The sequence below is a fragment of the Lethenteron reissneri genome, chromosome 21 (assembly GCF_015708825.2).
Source record: "Lethenteron reissneri isolate LAM-NWPU_2019-01 chromosome 21, ASM1570882v1, whole genome shotgun sequence".
Taxonomy (NCBI): domain Eukaryota; kingdom Metazoa; phylum Chordata; class Hyperoartia; order Petromyzontiformes; family Petromyzontidae; genus Lethenteron; species Lethenteron reissneri.
In genome coordinates, this window is record NC_083799.1 from 241,732 (window position 1) to 262,165 (window position 20,434).

General features: G+C 43.9%; 1 protein-coding gene across 1 annotated transcript in view; it reads right to left on the reverse strand.

Annotated features, from left to right (window-relative positions):
- LOC133344995 (PAX-interacting protein 1-like) overlaps nucleotides 1-20,434 on the reverse strand; it is a 71,998-nt gene that overhangs the window by 22,222 nt on the left and 29,342 nt on the right. The window contains exons 12-16 of the mRNA XM_061555332.1: nucleotides 14,077-14,261; nucleotides 13,213-13,256; nucleotides 10,025-10,089; nucleotides 7,823-7,925; nucleotides 6,023-6,191 (exon numbers count right to left, since the gene is read on the reverse strand). Coding sequence (XP_061411316.1) covers nucleotides 6,023-6,191; nucleotides 7,823-7,925; nucleotides 10,025-10,089; nucleotides 13,213-13,256; nucleotides 14,077-14,261 — 566 coding nt within the window. The remainder of the gene's footprint in view (nucleotides 1-6,022; nucleotides 6,192-7,822; nucleotides 7,926-10,024; nucleotides 10,090-13,212; nucleotides 13,257-14,076; nucleotides 14,262-20,434) is intronic.

Here is a 20,434-nt window from a genome sequence, read left to right on the forward strand (position 1 = left end):
GTTTATTTGAACAGTGAGAGACAGAATAACAACAACAAAAATCCAGAAAAACGCATGTCAAAAATGTTATAAGTTGATTTGCATTTTAATGAGGGAAATAAGTATTTGACCCCTCTGCAAAACATGACTTAGTACTTGGTGGCAAAACCATTGTTGGCAATCACAGAGGTCAGACGTTTCTTGTAGTTGGCCACCAGGTTTGCACACATCTCAGGAGGGATTTTGTCCCACTCCTCTTTGCAGATCTTCTCCAAGTCATTAAGGTTTCGAGGCTGACGTTTGGCAACTCGAACCTTCAGCTCCCTCCACAGATTTTCTATGAGATTAAGGTCTGGAGACTGGCTAGGCCACTCCAGGACCTTAATGTGCTTCTTCTTGAGCCACTCCTTTGTTGCCTTGGCCGTGTGTTTTGGGTGTGTTTTGGGTCATTGTCATGCTGGAATACCCATCCACGACCCATTTTCAATGCCCTGGCTGAGGGAAGGAGGTTCTCACCCAAGATTTGACGGTCCATTGTCCCTTTGATGCGGTGAAGTTGTCCTGTACCCTTAGCAGAAAAACACCCCCAAAGCATAATGTCTCCACCTCCATGTTTGACGGTGGGGATGGTGTTCTTGGGGTCATAGGCAGCATTCCTCCTCCTCCAAACACAGCGAGTTGAGTTGATGCCAAAGAGCTCCATTTTGGTCTGATCTGACCACAACACTTTCACCCAGTTGTCCTCTGAATCATTCAAATGTTCATTGGCAAACTTCAGACAGGCATGTATATGTGCTTTCTTGAGCAGGGGGATCTTGCGGGCGCTGCAGGATTTCAGTCCTTCACGGCGTAGTGTGTTACCAACTGTTTTCTTGGTGACTATTGTCCCAGCTGCCTTGAGATCATTGACAAGATCCTCCCGTGTAGTTATGGGCTGATTCCTCACCATTCTCATGATCATTGCAACTCTACGAGGTGAGATCTTGCATGGAGCCCCAGGCCGAGGGAGATTGACAGTTCTTTTGTGTTTCTTCCATTTGCGATTAATCGCACCAACTGTTGTCACCTTCTCACCAAGCTGCTTGGCGATGGTCTTGTAGCCCATTCCAGCCTTGTTGTAGGTCTACAATCTTGTCCCTGACATCCTTGGAGAGCTCTTTGGTCTTGGCCATGGTGGAGAGTTTAGAATCTGATTGATTGATTGCTTCTGTGAACAGGTGTCTTTTATACAGGTAACAAGCTGAGATTAGGAGCACTCCCTTTAAGAGTGTGCTCCTAATCTCAGCTCGTTACCTGTATAAAAGACACCTGGGAGCCAGAAAATTTTTCGATTGAGAGGGGGTCAAATACTTATTTCCCTCATTAAAATGCAAATCAATTTATAAGATTTTTGACATGCATTTTTCTGGATGTTGTTGTTGTTATTCTGTCTCTCACGGTTCAAATAATACTACCATTAAAATTATAGACTGATCTTTTCTTTGTCAGTGGGCAAACGTACAAAATCAGCAGGGGATCAAATACTTTTTTCCCCTCACTGTACTCTTTGGGTCTTTCGGTAAAGTCACGTAGATATAAAAAAAAATCACGACATTTCGATCGCAACACGAGAAATCGTCTTTAGGTGAAAAAATACAGGAGGTTAACTGCTGAGGCAGGAGAAATATATCGAGAGAACTACTGCAGCAAGAGGTTATATATGTTTGACATGGGTACAACCCAAGGGTAAGTGGGCGGGGCTAAAGATGGAATTTACAAGTAATATATCTCGGCCATTGTATTGCTAGAGATGAGCATGTCAATCTGTTAATGTAACCCCATGACTACGGTGCTGAAGCCATTGTATTGCTAGAGATTAGCATGTCAATGTGTGATGGCTCCCGCAGCAGCGGCTGTGTTAATGAGACACATTCAGCCTATTAAACAATGAGAGCCACCACCACATCGAGGAAAAGGAAAGCAGCGGCTATGTTAGTGAGACATTTAGCCTGTTAATGTAAAGACATTTAACAAGGTAATGCAACTCAAGAGTCGGAAATAACTGTTAACATCGGCAGGTAGGATGGAAGCATCACAGCCAATTATGACTTTACCTGGTTAATAACATCCTTCCAATGATTGCTCAGTTTGTACCCATCTTCTCGGTTGAAATTGTGTCTGTGTTTATATATCTGGATGGCTTCATTAACAAATCTTTGTTGATAGCCAGTGGGTTTGCATAATATCTTCGTCTTGGAGAAATCAATTTCAAGTGTACCCACAGCATTAAAACAATGATCAGTCACGGCAGAGGTATTAGTCCAACCGTGTTTAAGATCCACCTTGTGTTCACGAACACGGTCTGAGACATGTCGCTTGGTTACTCCAATGTAACTACTGCCGCAGGCACAACTTAGTTTGTAAACACCGGGGTATTGCATGTCAGGGATCACATCCTTCACAGATGGGATCAGATCACGAATTTTATGTACTGTGTTGAATCGAACCTGGATCTTGTGTTTGCTCATGATTTTGGAAATCTTTTTGGTGATCCCTGCTATGTACGGCAAGGTGATGGTTTTGATTGGGTCCTCAGATAGTTCTCTCCCAACGGTTGGGGTGACAGCTTTACGGATTGTGTAGTCTGAATATCCATTCATCTTGAGGGCTTGGTGTATGTGCTCCAGTTCACTGGCTAGGTGGTGATAGTTGGAAATGCAATGAGCCCTGTGGCTGGATGGTGGTGGGAATCAGGTTTTAGATAGGCATCCGTGGGTGGCTTTCCTGTAGACAGTGAGAACTGACCTCTTTAGTCCACAAATAGGGGGCCCATGCACTTTCCCACAAGCCCGGCTACGGATTGCAGTCAAACCAAAACACTGAACACTCAGAGCTGGAATTTTGCAGAGTTACATTTTTTTTTTTTTGTGCAGTCATTGATGACCAGGTTGAGACTATCAACTGAGATGCTGTGTTTAGTGACAGGTGGCTAATTGGATTTGAATCTATGATCTCTGTGCTCTGATACACTAGAATAGTGTTATATCCTTAATTCTGTATTTCACACACACTAGAACAGAAATATGTACTGCATTTTAAAAGCACTGGAATAGCAGTAGTGTATACTGTATTTTTTTAAAAGTTACTACGGTGTGATGGGTATCATGAGTTACCATTGTGTAAGAGTGGTGAGTGAGACACTTTGGGTTGCATCCCCCACTATAGGACATAAGTGGCACATTGTGTCTAGGCCATACAAGGGCCACCCCTAGATTTAAGCAGATTTTTATTGGTCCTCAATATTGCCAGAATTCTCAGCACTTAAATATGATTACACATTGTATGTTGTTTTAATGTTGTGCTTTTTAAACTCAAGCAATAAAGATTGCAATATAGGTTAAATTTGGTTTCACAAGCTCAGGGGAAATTCAGGTTTGATTCGGCAATAATGGATTTGACCCATTCCTAGTGTAAATAAGCTCCTTGGAGACGTCCATTTTGTAGAAGTAGAAACTGCATTTCTATCGTCAACATATTTACAGTTCCGAACGTAATAACCACTGCACTCGTAATTACTACGGCTATCTTCAGCCCCGATGGTTTCCAGCAAGTTGTTTCTCGATCAGTCAGCCCCGATGGTTTCCAATTAGTTGTGCTCAAACAGTTGGCCGCAATATCGTCCACCTTGGTCGTCGATTAGTCCCCGAGCAAGCGCCCGGACCGCTGCGTACCGCAGGTATGGTAAACTAAGCTAACCTCAATGTTAACTACTCTGTTAAGGGGGGACATTTCAACACAAGGCAATACACAACCAAAAGGTACTCTAACATCCACTGCAATCCGTCAATGTGTGTGTGGCTGAATGACACGTCCATGCCAGCGACGCTCCTCCCCAGCGCTTTCTTGGATGACTCCATCCTGCTGATCTTAATTGGGATCGTTCCTGATTCTTTCTTAAGTCCTACAATGTTGCTCAGAGATGGCTTGGTTGTCGAGTCGACTTCACCCCGGCATCATCTTGCAATGTGGCCCGGCCTCCCGCAGCAGTAGCAATAGATCTCCACGTGATTCCGGGTCCCTCCGCGGGTCTGCCATGGTCACTGCTATTGTCGATCATGCCTTGGGTTATTGAAATTCCGGATGGCCGCTGTCATCTCCTCCAAGGTCGCCTGAAGATCGTTACCCATTCTGGGCCCGGCGGCCACCGCTGTTGTCGCTTCTCCTGTCGGCTTCATTTGACCTCTGGTTCCTCCGCTCTCCGTCATTTCTGACACCTGTGCCACCACCTGAAATGGCGTTCTTGCATTTTCGTGTGCTCGGAGGCACTTCATGAACCACATCGAAGTCTGGTCGCTCTACGGCACAATCGGTAGTACAAGGCAGCTCCCTTAGACGAGGCCTCGCATTCGCTCCGCCACCAGCGCTTCCCAGGCCGCCTCATCCATCCACGGGAACACCACATTTGTGAGCACCAACAAGGCGCTACGGTATGCCATCGGCGGCTTGTTATCCCCTCGTCGTCGGGATGAAAATCGCTACCTGGCGCTAGACGGTGTGCAGAAAATCTCTGCCATCTCTTTGTAGGCCTGTCGTAGCGTCGTCAAGCACCGTGCGCAGCGCTTGAAGGGCCTCCTCCTCGCTCCATCTGCTGACTTTGACGGTAGCCTCGAATCTTTGAATGCCGCCCAGTTGCCTCCGTGCGCCGTAAATTATTTCAAGGGTCCCGAGGTCCTATGCGCTCCGTTGGACCTCGGGTTGGTTCAGTGGAGGTCCTTGGTGGCAGCTCGCGTGACACATTTTTGGCTGGGATCACCACTAGATGTAGCTCCTGCGTTGGCGAAGTGGTCGAGGTCCGCGATGCAGCGTGTGACAGTGGCTGGACAAGTTGATCGGCTCCCGCTTGCTGCACTGCGAGGGAGAGCGGCGGCTCCGGCTCTTTTGTCCCAGTCCACTGTGCTGCAAGAGGAGATGATGGCTGCATCCACGGAGCTTTAGCTCGCTACGTGGCGGGTGGTGGCGGCTCCGTCTCTGGAATCCCAGCTCGCCGTGTGGCAAGGGGAAGTGGCGGCTCCGTCTCCAGGCCGACAATGTTGACTCAGTGCTAAGCGGGAATTTGCGGCTGCTCCGGCTCAATGACATCGGCTCCATAAGACTGCAGGGATCGACGGATGCTCAGATTGCCCAGTATCGGCTCTTTCCCCCTCTCTCCTCGACGATCGCCGTCAGCAACCGATCAATTACGGAGGTAAGGCGGTCCAGTCTCAGCTATCTATTTCCAACTCTTCCGTCTCGGCGATTCTTGTTCACCGGTCTGTGGCAGGGCCTCCACCTCCTTTGGGAACATAGCTGCAGGCAGGGTCCGGTTCCCACTGGGTTCCGGGTCTCGGGGACCCGTGGCGTTTAGAGACGACGCCTCTACCTCCAATGGAGCTCCTCTCCGGGTCTTCTTTCGGGATACTGTAGACTGAATCCCACAACTGCCACCAGTGCAAAGAAGCTCCTTGGAGACGTTCATTTTGTAGAAGTAAAAACTTTATCTTTATCGTAATGTATTTACAGTTCTGAGCGCAACAACCGCCACACTTGTAATTACTGCGGCTATCTTCAGCTCCGATGGTGTCCACCAAGTTGTTTCTCGAACCGTCGATCACGATGTCATCCACCTTGGTCATCGATTAGTCCCCGAGCAGCGCCCCGACCGCCGGCCTCGCTGCCCCTTATATACTTGCTCGGCCACACCCCGATCGGACAGTGACCCCATCCCCACTCTACTATAACAGTGTATTATTTATTGAATAATAAGTACAGTGTCTTCTAGCACTTTCTCTGTACAGTCCCCTACACTAGTATTTCCGAAACCATCCCGACCACTGAAACCACAATAAGGTCATGAATACAAATCCTGGCTGGGTGGGGGTAAACTCAGCACACCATCCCTGTGTAGTCAATAAAATAGGCATGCCTGTGTAGGGCATTCAATGTAGCTCACCCATCAAAGTCTCAGGGCTGCTGTTGGGTGGTGAGACATTTCACCTGGAATGTTTAACTTGACCACACGACTCACCCAGAAACCGCTGCTGCTTAGCGCTGTCTTCAAGCCAGTTGGGCATCACGATATTCTTGACAACGGAGATGGCCGTTAAAAACTTGACGGTACGAGTCACCTTGTTGGCGACCAGGTGGGTGCACTTGTGCACGCTTTCGGCGACCTCTCCACCAAGGACATAAAGTTTCTGGCGGAGCAACAAGAGAAGGCGATGTACATTGGGAAAACAAAAAAGTGTTCTTTTGAACATGAGACCTTACCATCAGCCCCACCAAAACTAAGCACCTGCCTGGGTATTTTGTACCATCGGACACTCCACCCCCACAACTCCCAATTGGTGATAGGGCAGTTGTGGAGAGAGTGGAGAGTTTCCCATACCTGGGCAGTGTGCTCATGCCCGCTCCAGTTTAACAGCAGAGGTCACACTCCGAATCAGTCGAGTGGCATTATCTTTTCATCTGTTACGTAATGCTGTGTGGAAGCTACCTCGTCTGTCGCTCCGCACGAAGCTTCAGGTCTTCTCGGCCACAGTCATTCCCTCACTTCTCTATGCTTGCGAAACGTGGACCCCCCCTAATGGAACATCTTCCCCGATTTGAAAGATTTAGGCTGGCCTGCCTACGATCCATCCTGGGGTTAACCAGGATGGATTGTGTGAGCTCACAAATCCTTGAAAGATATGGACAAAGTCCCATCGGTGAGCTCCACCGGCAGGCAAGGCTGCGTTGGCTGGGTCATGTAGCTCGCATCCCTAAACAGCTTTTGTTCGGCCGGATCGAGGGGGCTAAACGGGCGCGGCACGCGCTAGGGAAGAGATGGAGTGATGTGGTACAGGAGGATGTGGAGCTGAGTGGACTTGCCGATGACTGGTACCAGCGGTGTCAAGATTGGCATCTGTGGAGGAGGCTAGTGAAGGACGCTAGTGGGCAGTTGGAGGCAGTAGCCCTCCAACAACAACGGAGGGCGGAGGAGCGACGCTCACAACGAGCGGAGCGCCGGGTGGCTAAAGCACAGCAAGTTGGCACAGTAGGGGACACAGGTGGTGCGCATCAGCCAGTCATCTCAGTCAGTTAACCTGTGACATCTGGGTCTGCCCCGTGACCTCCTGCTAGCGGGCGTTCGACACTTCACATGGCTTTAAAGTGCACATAGCCTGGCACAAGCGTCGTGGTGATGTCAGCGCCACTTAGTGGCGAATGGTGGTTGTTGATATTACAAGCTGACTTAAAAAAATTCGCACTGCTGCCATCTTTTAATTTAGTACATCAGTAAAATGGTAGATTATTAAAAAATGTGACTTTTTTAATGTGAAACCTTTCAATACAAAATCAACGAATATTTTAGGGCTAAATCTCAAATTATAGGGCCACGTGGCACAGTTGTTAGAGCTTGCAACTCACAGCCACATGCTTGTAAGTTAAAATCTGAGACAGGGGTTAATTTTGCCCATAATTTCTGTGGTCAATTATAAATTATAATAGTACCTTTTTCATGTATGTATGTAGGTATGTTGAACTTATTTCACATATGTCTACTGGATATCTGTGAAAAAGAGCTTCATAGCTCATCGGATTTCTCCAATCTAAAAAACTATTCTGTAATAGCTATTTTTGGCAATACCTCAGCAATACAAATTGAGAGGAGCACCCACAACAGTATGAAAAGGCAGGCACTTTGTCTGTGACCTTACACATACATATCTGCAACAAAGCATGCCTGTGGCAGTGAATGATGGACGAAGGTGTTGACATTGGCAATGCTGTCAAGGTGGCCAATAGCACTGTGTGGATGAAGTGTGCCTGCTGCATCTCTCACAACCTTCATGTACTCGTGCACTTGGAAGAGCTCAAAGCCAGTGAAGATCACCCGGTGAGTGGAATCGCCCGGTCCACGGCGTTGGGAAAGCAAACCCTCCTCCAGCCTGCACATGGGAGCACGGGAAGTACGGAGACATGATGAAGAATTAGTGGTGTCAATCAAGCAATTCATGAGGTGTCAGGCATGAAAGATGGGATGGATATACAAAAGAATAAGGGCTATTTCACCACTTCGAGATAAATTTCATACAATGGTCTTCGACTGCTTGAATGGTTCCCACAGCGGTCATGAAGGACTCTTGCCTAAAACAACAGGCATCCTGGCAACATTTAAAAGCCAGTGTGTGCTGATGAGAAACTGAAAGCCAAAATTAGTCCAGAGGTTTCACAGTTTAAATGTTAATAGCAGATACTGGTCTAGAAGGTCCTTTAGCTGAGGGACCTTAATATGACTTGTCAGTTTAATAAAATATTTTGTATTACTTTCATCACTCACAATCCACCAAGACGGTGCATAAGTATTCCGTAAAAAAGTAATGTTTTAAAGAAAAATGGCATAAAAATACTAAAATTATTAGTTAAAATTAAGCTATCAATTAAAATCAAAAGTGTATGAGCAAATAAAATATTAATGGCCAACTGCATACTTTCAAAATGTGAAAGATTATCCAACACACTGTGTAGTGTTAAGGTAAGGGAATAATTTGTGGCTATAGTAACCAGTTGGGCATTGGTATGCAAAGAGCACCCAATAAAAGATTAGAAGGCCATGAGTTGGCTGAGCCCATCATTCAAATGCAACTTATAAAATGATTACCACTTAGTGGGAAGTTGTCTTTTGGAAAAACGGGTCCCTGTCATAGGGATATCAAATTTCCTCCAGTCAAAATTTTTGTTGTAGACGAATAACACCAATGCACATTTAAGTGACTCAAAGTGTGTTTCCTGTTCTAATGAGCAATGTGTTTGTGAGCAATGTGCTCTTTAGATAAGCAATGTTGTCATTAGAGAATGGAGACACTGTGTGACAGCGATGAGTGAGTCGTGGAAATTCCACTTTCCCATGGCTGGAGCCAATAGTTTGGATTTTAATATCTTATCTAAAATAAACATTAGGCTTAGGTATAAGGCGTGGGGTAATACATATATAGCTTCCATATATTTGAGTTTAAAGGCTTACTTAAAAAGGTGACGATAAACAGACACCATCATAAGATGAATTATCTGGCATGTTTGTAAAAACAACATGTCAATCTTAAGCATAACTTCTTAAAAAGTTTTACGACCCGAGATTTTTTTTTATCACACTGAAAAGGGTTAGTGGCTCTGCTGTTATTGAAAAGAGTGGTTATTGGGACCTGTGAGGGTCCTTTCGGGATGGCAATCCAAGTACAGTGGTAAATAGGGTTCAAGATATTTTCATCTGTCATGTAAATCAAGTAGTACATGTACATGTGTTGCAATAACCTACATCACTACATATTGGCAGTGATTTGCATGAACACAGAGTTATCATGTTACCAAGGGAGTGCCCATTAATATATGGGCATTCCTCGATGAACGAAACAGACCTGTTCCTGAAAAGTTGTCCATAAAGTCAAATTCCGTATATATCAAACCTATTTTCCCATTGGCTTCCATTGTATAATTAGATATGCGCTCCTACAAAAAAAATTAGGCCGAAGGCGTAACAAAATCGCACTTAACAATGCAGAGTATTTTTTTAAGAACACACCTTAATTGGCAATTCAATACATGTTATGATAAAATATTAATACCGAAAATAAGTCACGAAATAAAACATACTGTACAGTACATACTTACATCCAAGGTAATTGCTTTATGGTCTCTTTTAGCACTTCTGCTATGACTTGCACTTAATGGCCTCTTCCCAGACACGTTGACAATTTACTGAAGAACGTTATAAAAGGGTAAAATCGTGCACAGTACTGTGTACCAGGCGTGATCAACACAAAGGAGTGAACAAAAACAAGACGAGTCTGAGCGGCATGGATAGTGCTGGAACCCAGTGCAGTGTAAAAGTGTAGTATTCCGGCTAAGTGTTGCTCTTATGGTTGCAGAAGATTCTGGATGCATCAATAACATTCCCTGATAAAAATTAAAGCAGCAATACATGTACACTGGAGCTAAAAGCGTGTGTGAAAGGGGGACAGTGTAAATTTTAAAAATGTCATGATGGTACCTGGGTTTCTTTACAGATGACTGAATACCATCCGAGAGTTTTCTTTTGGGAATATTTCTGGATGCCTGAAATGTAAAGCAGTCAAAGGTTAAATGGTTGCGAGTCGGCAGTTTTATTAGACCGCACAAATTATTGATGGCATCAGCATCCCTGTACTGCTGTGATTAGAAAATAAATTTTGAACATCAGAAAGATTATGAACGACAGGGGCCAATTTGGCCCACCTTGTTTGTTAGGCCAGACCAGAAAACTGCAGACAAGCTGGAAAGAAGGAAGCCAGGAAAAAGCACAATCGCCCAAGCTCTGTGGTCTGCAAAAGAGGGGGGTCAGATACTAGTGATGTATAATCTCAATTAAGTTATATGCGGGAATAAATTAAGAGTGATTAAAGTACGTGACATCCAACTTCAGAATAACTCAGCTTATCATCCCCCTTAGGGGTGGATGAAATGAGTGAGCACTTTGAAAGGTCAACAGTGGTCATCTGATGGAGAGATTTGTGTCTGCTTTGAGAATGAGGAATTCCCACCATTGATTCAGGGTTACGGGTTTAGACGAGCACTGCACCATGTGCACTTAGAGCATGGAGACACTAACTTTTTGGTCTAGAGTTACAGGGTATCCATGGAAGTATCATCCATTGTTTTTTTTTAATATAGAAAGTTATACAAATATTTTCCTTATGGTTGGAACTATTGGCAAAAAAATGTGTAAGCATATAATTAGAGTAATTTGCCTATTGAAAAACTACCGATGGAATGAGAACGTGGAAATTAAACCACTGGCTCAGGGGTGCTTTGGAATGCTAATTTAAGCAAACAACATATGACGATCTTCTTGGTTCTTTCGGTAAAGTAACGTAGAAGGGAAATAATACAATTATAAAAATAATAAATAATAAAACATATGACGAGCGATCGCTGTATAGCAAACACTTTAAATCGATAGGTGTTTTTCTCCACGAATAAAATATGAAATGGCTAACGTTCACTTTAGACGACCTCAAGCTCATGCTGAGAGTAGTCCTGTCATCCACGACTTGACTTCTCGAACCCACAATGATTAGCTAGTAATAAATCACCGACATTAAAACTGTACCATATAATATTAATTACTAAACCAAACTGTCTACTTTTAAGTAAACGAGTAAGAGTAGTGTTCTTTCCTGCTACCCACCCCCTATGCTAGTGGTTGAAATTCCACATTCTCATGGCAGATGCGAATTCCTCCACTAGCCAGCTACAATTTACATCCTGAAAAAGTGCAAGTAATTTTATCAATCCTGAGTGGAAGATCGACCTCTGACTGGGATTTTAACTCGCAACTTCCAATTGTACGTCACACATTCCGACCACAGGGCCAGATAAAAACCATCACAATCTCAAAATATAACAGAGAGAGAAAAGGATGATGGAGCTAAAAACAGCTGAAACCTGCAATGAACACTATTGGACTGCAAGGCAGCTTCAAGCCTGCTTGCATTTAGCTCATCCTTCCAAAGCCAGTCACTGAAGACCCTGAATGGTTTTTCTACCAACTGCCTATTCACTGACACTATTAAGGTGTAGGTCACAAAATCATAACTTGCCATGGCAGAAAATGTGATTCCCAGATTCTCGGTGCACGTCGGTCAAGGAGCACACTAAAAGTGAGGTTGTTAGACTGGCCAATATCACCTTGAAGCCCAAAATGTGTGGCTGCAAGTTATCTAAAAAATGGGAATATTTTAAACAGATTGCGAACCCATCTGTGGAGAAGTTTGAGTGTTAAAACCTTGCATGCATGAGTTTTGAAGCTTTCCTACGTCATTAAATGATACTCTACTGCTCAAACAACTGTGGATGATCTTTGTAATTACTCCCATTTTAGAGTTCCTCCACTGTTATGCATTTCATTGTGCATAAAATTATAATTAAATTTGGTACACTGAAGTTTTTATAGCAAAATATAGGACTGGGTTTAGGTTTTTGTTAATCTGTATGTAGTTTTTAAACTGCAACATTTAAACAAATCCATTATTTCTAATGGAAAATCACTAAGGTTGAATGTATAAACGAAATGATCACCGTGTTATTATTATTTTTATTTAGTTTTTCTACCTACGTGACTTTACCGAAAGAACCAAGGAGTATGGATTCCTGCAGTCACGAAAGCTTCAAATCAAGATATCACCGTGTATTTATTTTTACTCAAGTCAATGGCGACGAGGGGATAAAAATGTCCAAGCGAGATGATGACGGAGCCTACTGCAAGAGACAATTAAGGAGTCTGAATGAAGGCACGCACGTTTGTAAGTAATTTAGATACAAATATAACGTTTGATCAATGCATTGAGTACGTTAGTGGTGGGGGATGGGCGATAGGAGATGAAAAGGAGGGCGGAAATGTTGTTGACTTATCCAACGGTAAAATCAAACCTGAAAGCCTCATTCCTTTGACATGGGAGAATTAACCGTCGGCAATTCTGACCATCAAGCCTACTGCTTATCAATGTTGATGTTTAATGCAGCATTTCTATGTAATTAAGCATGCAACTTTTCCATGCTTAATTTACACAGTTGTGGGAATTTTTTTTAATCATGCTTTTGTTACCACTTCTCTCCCCACTTGCCAAATGACCTATTGTAAATTTCATATGCACTAGCTGTGCAGCGGCTTCAGACTCCAATGCATTTTAAAGCTATTTAAATTCAAATTGTGTAGCATTATGCAACCCTTCATTCATTGTTTCGTCATTATTTAATCCACAATATCACAGATAAAAGTCGAATCTAACCCACAGACAATGCAGTGCATCAAAGAATGGGATTTTGGGTGACAATAATTGGATTTTTCAGGATATGGTGAATTCTATTGGTGGAATTCTATGGGGACAACTACCTAAACATGTGCAATGGTTGTGTATACATCGAAATGCAAAGAAACGCTGGAATAAAAGAGTTATATTTACTGCACGTGGAACAAATATTCATATGTAATCATAAAACCACAAATACAACACATTAATTAAACATTGTAATCTAAATGAACAAAACTATACATGAATATTGATTATTCACAAAGTGGAACCGTCATGTTTCTGGTAAAAAATTACGTGAAATGTGCATGAGGACAAGATCTTTAGCTGTTCGCCTGCATGCTTGTTACTAAGAATTGCAAACGTCCACAGGGCAGAAGCAAAAACTTACCAGTAGCGCTTCTTTTGAGATTCTTATTGGAACCTTCCAAGAAACTATTGTGGATTTCATTGGAGAAAAAGAACATCCATCATTTAAAGTTAAACATTAAAATCTAAAGTTTATATTGAAAGCAGCGTTTTCAAAATGAACACATTTTAGAAATGTACAATGACCACAATAAAACACAAAATATAAGAACCAAAGAATACAAAATATATATGCCCAATTTCCATTTTCTTTACAGTAAAATGCATTTAACCAATGTCAACATATTAGATTTCTTAAGTATTAAATATCATTCATTGCAATGATACAATCTGGCTGGAAATGTGTTTCCATTAAAATAAAACAAAAAAGACAACAGAAGTACCTGGATAGTGTATAGTGGGTGTGTGGCAATTAATTGCAATTAAAAATACAAATAGTAATTTATAGAAAGAATCATTGTTTGGGAGTTGACATACAACACAATGAAAACGTTTGAAATGGTCCATAAACACATTAAAAGTATTTCTATATAATTTACACAAGCTCTCAACATGTCCTATGGGATATGTCAAGTATGATAATTGTTTGTTTACCTTTTATCTGCCAACAAAACTGACACATTTTTTACAAGGAGTCATGTTTGCATTGACCACAATACCTGCGGTCGGAATGCAAACAAAAAACACAACTCTGATAATGTATGCACTGTCCTTGAAATTGATTGATCCACACCCGAGACAGCTTTTCTTCGAGCCTAGTCTCACATGGTGTTGGACCAGATGACGCCAAAAAGGTGCAGCCCTCAGCCAAGTGCAGCAATTCCACATTCCTATGGTGAGACCGGTCTGTCACGAGGGGTGTAATCAACACACGCTCAATGCTTACCAAGCAGATTGGCCACCAGCTGGCGATCTGGAGCGAAGGGGTCTGCGAGGCTGAAGGTGGTGTAGCGCACATGCTGAGGCTGCCTCAGGGCTTCTAGGTTTCCCGCGAGCACGTCGCAGAGCCAGGTGATGTTCACGCATGGCACACGCCACTCGCGTGCCTTCTCAAACTTCATGCCGCTCGGGCTGCATGCATTGGTGACAGATGGAGACGTTCACATGATTAGCACTTTCATAGGCAGACACAGGCAGACGTAATCGATTTTTAAATCAAGTCGTGACGATTTCACACATTCAAGGTTTTATTTTGCACACAAAAATATGGTGGGGACGAAGGCCTCCCATGCCATGTTGGGCATGGGGGTTCTTTGACCACAATCTCGACCACACTGTTGTCAGTGCGGCTTAAAATAAGCTTTCTAGGTTCATTGCGCAAAGTGGTGATGCAGTGGTTCGCGCACTGTGCTATTGAGCCGAGCGGTCGGAGTACGGCTCCTTAAATCAAGGTCAACTAAAATTGATTGTTAGGTTGTGCGACTAAGTCAGGTTGCTTCACATTGGTAGAGAAAAACTCTGCAGTGAATCGGGTAAACTTGACTTGCAGAGTGGCTGAAAAAACAGCACCATTCCTCCTCAAATTCAATTTAGCACAAACTAATCACTGCAAATAAGAGGTCTATGGATAGCTTAGGAACAAAAGTTAGTCACAACAACAGACAAGGGTGCAATTCCAAGTCACTTTTTGAATGGTACAACCTGAAGGGTTTTTTCTCTCTCACCGCTGAATACCACTAATTTTATACATAAATAACGCATCTCCTCGGAGTAAGCTGCTAAAACCCAACAGCATCTTTCAACAAATCAGATTTGAAATACACTGGGATTTAAATTAGAGGTCAGTAATATATTTACAGTATATTGCCAAATGTATGTGAATATCCCTATATAGCAAAGTATTTGCACATGCTGCTGCACAGAGCACTGTGAGTTATTGAGTTTAAAGTCCAAGCATCAAATGATGTAGGCTGGAAACTCAAACATAAGACCTATAGGGAAGACCTTCAAGCTCAAATTATTCTACAATTATGAATGGAAATGCCTTTACACAAGCTTAATAATGATGTAAAATCCCCCACCATACATTTAGTTCCGAATTAAATTAAAACAAACATCTTCCATTCCAGGTTTTTACTGAAATATAAAGATATTTTATATTATTCAAACAAATATATAAGCCTACCAAATGTAAGTATTCCTTTATACTTATATTAGGAGGCTCAGAGATAGAGTGAACAGGTCCAGTTTGGAAGATTGAAAGTTAAAATCCTGGTTAGGGGCTGACTTAGCCTATCATCCTTCTGAGGTGGATAAAAGTAGAACCAATTTCTGGAGAAGTCAACAGTGGTTGTCCTATGGATTACCTCGCCACCGCCATAGAAGCACGGAAGTTGCACCACTGGCTCAGCGCTATGCACAGGATATGAGTACCATCTTCGAGCTTAATTGAACAAGGTAACACTGACAATTCCTTTTTGAAATTTTCTTCAAAATTACATTTGCTACATATCAATTGGAATGTTCAAGTTACCCAAGGGCAACACAACAAACCAGCATAACACATCTTAATACCAATAATTATTACGGAAGATAAAAAAAAAATGCTTTCTAGAGTTTGGTTTAATTGGCCTCTTGTCCCACACAGGAATTGTTTAAAATACAGTAGATCGAGCGCATCGCTATACCAAGCAAGCAGCACAAGTCGCAAAGCATCTTCAGAATATTAATGACCGATGTCAAAACGGGATAATTGTACATAAAAATATAAACACATTAAATCATGCACAAATGCTCAAGGGGCCAAGAGAAGTGTTTTCCATTGAATACAACCTAAAGAGAAAACTAATGAGGCACAATGTGAGTTACAAAGGGTCTTCTAGTTCAGTGTCGATTCTGTGAACCCTGACAACCCCGCATGAATAAAAATATGGAAGGTGAATGTGGCAAAAATTGAATCAGTTAAGAGCTAAGGCCTCCATGTTTAAATGGGCACGGGACAGTGGCTGTCTGCTTTTGCAGTTCTAAGCCAGAAGAAGTTCCACCTTACCATTGCTGGCACCAGCATATTCGCGCTTGACTTTCTATAAAGAAGTGCTCATTATAAAGACGCCAAAGGGATAGGGGATAGTAAAGGGCGATTTGCAGATATTGTGGGTTTACTCTCCAACACACCGGTGTGCTGAACGTGTAACGAATTGGCATGTTTGTTTACGTGACAAACCTTACTAATTGGCTGTATCGGGTGGTGGCGGGTTTAATATTTTCACAATATAACACACAAAAAAACTATATTATGTATGGTATTGGTCGCGAAAGCCTACGTGTTAAACTATAGAAATGTGAGAATACGTTTTTCTCCTTTTTTCTGGCAACAAAACAGGTGTTAAGTTGTTAAAACACCAAACTGAAACCTATCACAAGGAATTATGTCTGCATTAACCACAATACTTGTGGTCAAAATGCAAACCAAAAACATACTCTGATAATATATGCATTGTCTTTGAAACTGATTGGTCCACACCAATCAGTTTCCATTACAGCTAGATCACCTCTGTTGCACTGTGTAATGTATGAAGGGGTCGAACAGCGCAGCTCGTGCGGCAGATAGCCCGCTCCGCGCCCAGATCCCCACCAGCTACAGCCACAACACCTAAATTGATTATCCATTTACATTCACTAATTCTTACCATCCGTACCCGCCATCTGCCACCCTCTAAACGTCCCCCCATCTTCCCGATGTGACTCTTTCAAACCTCATCGCCACCCATCCACACTCTAAAAACGCCCTGGAATTCCCGTTCAGTCTGTAACAAGCCCACTTCTACCCGAGACGCCTTTTTCTCGTAAAACCTTCAAGTCCTAGTAATTACAGAAACCTGGATATCCACACTTCTGCCCCAGCTGCACTTTCCACATCCCGCACCAACTTCATCTATTCCCCACGACCATCTGGCAAGCCTGCTGCTCTTCCTTCATTTCCCTATTTCGAATATGAACTATCGTCTTTATTTTTCCCCTTTGCAATTTCGAATTCTTTACCGCCGCCCTGGTCAGCCCTTCTCGTTCGACAACTTGGATGGACTTCTCTCCACTATCCTTCCGATCTAATCTCTGTTGATTCTTCTGGGTGACTTTGTCCTCGACTTTAAATCTCTCACGAGTTCTTTCAACCTACACCTGGTCTCCTCTCCTCCGACCCACTCCTCTGGTAGCACGCTTGACCTTATCTTCACTTCCGCTTGCTCAGCTTCCCATTCCCTAGTTGACCCATGTTCTCCGTTCGATCGCCTATTACTGACCATGACACTCTCAATTCCATGCCCCTCACCATCCAGCCCTTCATTTGCCCCCACACGCCTCAGCCGAAATCTACGCTCCATTGATCACTCTGCACTTCATTTCCTGGTTTCCACTAACCTACCGCCTCTATCTGATTTCTCCTACCTCCACGCAGAAAAAGCATCATCCATCCTACATTCTGCACTATCCTACTCATTAGACACTCTTGCCATCCTAATCATCCTCCTAGGCCTTGGCTAACACCTGGGCTAAAGATTTTAACGTCACCTCCTGGAGCTGTCAAACATCATCTCCAGAACTCACCCAACCTTTTCCTCCCTTTATCCCCTACCGCCTTCCTTGCTTCCATCTGCCATCCCTACTATCCTCTCATTCCTCCTAGCTCTTTTCAACTCTCCCCTTTCATCTTACATCTTCCTCCACTCCTTCAAAACTACCATCATTCTACCCCTTCTGAAAAAACCTTCACTAGATCCTTCCATCCCTGCACACTATCGCCCTATTTCCTTGCTTTCCTACTTTTCCAAACTCCTCGAACGCCGAGTTCACACCCAACTCACTTCCGACATATCTTCTTAATCTCTCCATCCCCTCCACCAGTCTGGTTTCCGTCCATTCCATTCCACCGAAACCGCTCTCCTCCACATGGACAACCAATTGTCTAACTCGCGTCATTCGGACCTTTCATCTGTCCTAATTTCGCTTGACCTGTCTGCGCCTTTCAACACTCTTGATCACTCCATCCTCTTATCCACTGTCTAACCTCTGTATCTCTGGCACCCCACTTCATTGTCTCTGCTCTTACCTCACTTCTCACTCATCCAATGTCTCTTTTAATCATGGTTCTTCCTCCCCCTCCCCCATCATGGTTGGCATCCTCCAGGGTTCTGTACTTTGTACTCTCCTAATCTCCTTCTCCTTCTACACATCCCCCCTCGAGCCCATCCTTTCTTATTCTTTGGGTCTTTCGGTAAAGTCGCGTAGATAGGTTCAAAGAATTTCAATTTCTCGTATCACCTATTTGCCGTCGACACAAATCTTATTTTCCTTTAAGGCTCTTACCCCTGACCTTTCCGACCTTATCTCATCCTGCGTAATGGCCATCCGAGAATGGATGACACAACATGTCCTTTACCTTAACCCTTCGAAAACCACCGTGATCTATTTTCCCGCCACCCGCTCTCCTTCTCCTCCCCCCTCCATCCAAATTCTTGGCGCAACCTTTGATTCCTCATTTCCCTTCACTTCCCACATCGCCAACATCACTCACACATGCCGCTTCCATCTTTTCAATATCAGGAAAATTCGCCCCCTCATCACCATCACCGCTGCCAAACTTCTTGTGCACTCCCTAGTCTTCACTCGTCTGGATTATTGCAACTAGCTCCTGGTTCTTCTCCCTGCCAACGCCCTTTCCCCTCTACAACAAATTCAAAACTCAGCTGCACACACCGTCTTTAACCTCCCCTTCACCTCTCATTGCTCCCCTCTCCTTTAACAACTTTACTGGCTTCCTATCTATCACCACTGTCTCTTTTAATTGCTCACCTTAGTATTCAAAGTTTTCCATGGACTGGTCCCCCCTTACCCCTCTTCTCTCATTTCCTTATATGCGTAGTGAGTTCAACTGAGTCACAGACGTTGTTCTTTAGAGGCAACACATTTATTTGTAATATCAACACGTAACACAAAGGGGTAACTGCCCCTTCAGATACAGCCTAGGGTGGTGGCCACCCAGCTAACTACCCTATACGGAGGAGTTACAGCTACGAAGGGTCGGGCCCTCACTCGGGTCCCCGACCACGTGTTGATATGCCTCGTAGGATGTAGAGCTTCCAGCTTGTAGACGTAGGGCTTCCAGCTGTCGAACGAAGAACCCCGGTCCCTCTCAGGGACCCGCCTTATATCCCCCCGGGTCGGGGCCGGCTCCGCCCTTGGCCCCGCCCTCCTTCTCGAGCGTTCTAGCTCTCCCCCTAGCCCCTCCACCTGGGGCCCTCTCTATGGGCACTCCGGATCATGTGTCTACGGGGTTAACCAGAATGCCATGGCCCGGGGCAACCCTGCTCCTGGGCTGACACTCTCCCACTCCCTCTGGTGGGAGCCGGCACTGCACGCTATGCGTGCTGGCCGCGCTATCCCAGCGCTCACCAAGCCCCGCAAGGGCTGGTACTACACCCGCCTACGGGGTGTACACGATGACGGTGCATTGCACGCCACGGCCCTCCCGGGCCGGCACCATACAGTGACATCCTCGATGTCACTTATTTATGTCCCATCATACCCGCTCTGGTCACAAGCTGCCTATCTTCTTGCTGTCCCTACACCCTGCGCCCAATCTCGCTTTCACTCCTCTCTGCTGGCTTGCCCCCTTACACTGGCACAAACTCCCTCTCCACATCCGCTTTCCTCTTTTCGCACTGCCCTCAGGTCCTATCTGTTTTATCTTGCCTTTACCCATCTCTTCCGCCACCCCTACCAGCAACACCTAACACCTTTCCAGCCAGAGCCTCAGCCTCCACCTCCCTCCCTCCACCCTAGTCACTACCCAATCCCCATCCCTTATCTTGCCATTTTGTACCGTAGTCAGTACGCATTGTCAAGCACCTTGGTTAAAGGTGCTTTATAAAACCAAAATAGAATAGAATAATTATGCCTAGCAATCAGATTACTTGCTTGAAGGTGATAACATTTTAAAATGTGCAGCATAATTCGGGTGAACACTTGTAAACATACAAGTGCATTGAACTTCACATTTAGATTGTTCGATTTTTGCCAATTTTCTTCAAGAAAAAAAATTACCGGCACAGGTTTGTAGGAGATTCAATTTAAACAGGTATATTTAAAAACCAACTTCATATATTTTTTCCATTGATGTTGCTATATACTCAACTCTCGTATAGCTTTAAGCTGTTACACTAAAACATATATATATGGGCCAACAAATCCTGGTTATGAAAAAGCATTACATGACAGCTGTTATTACATATTAGCACAAATGATCA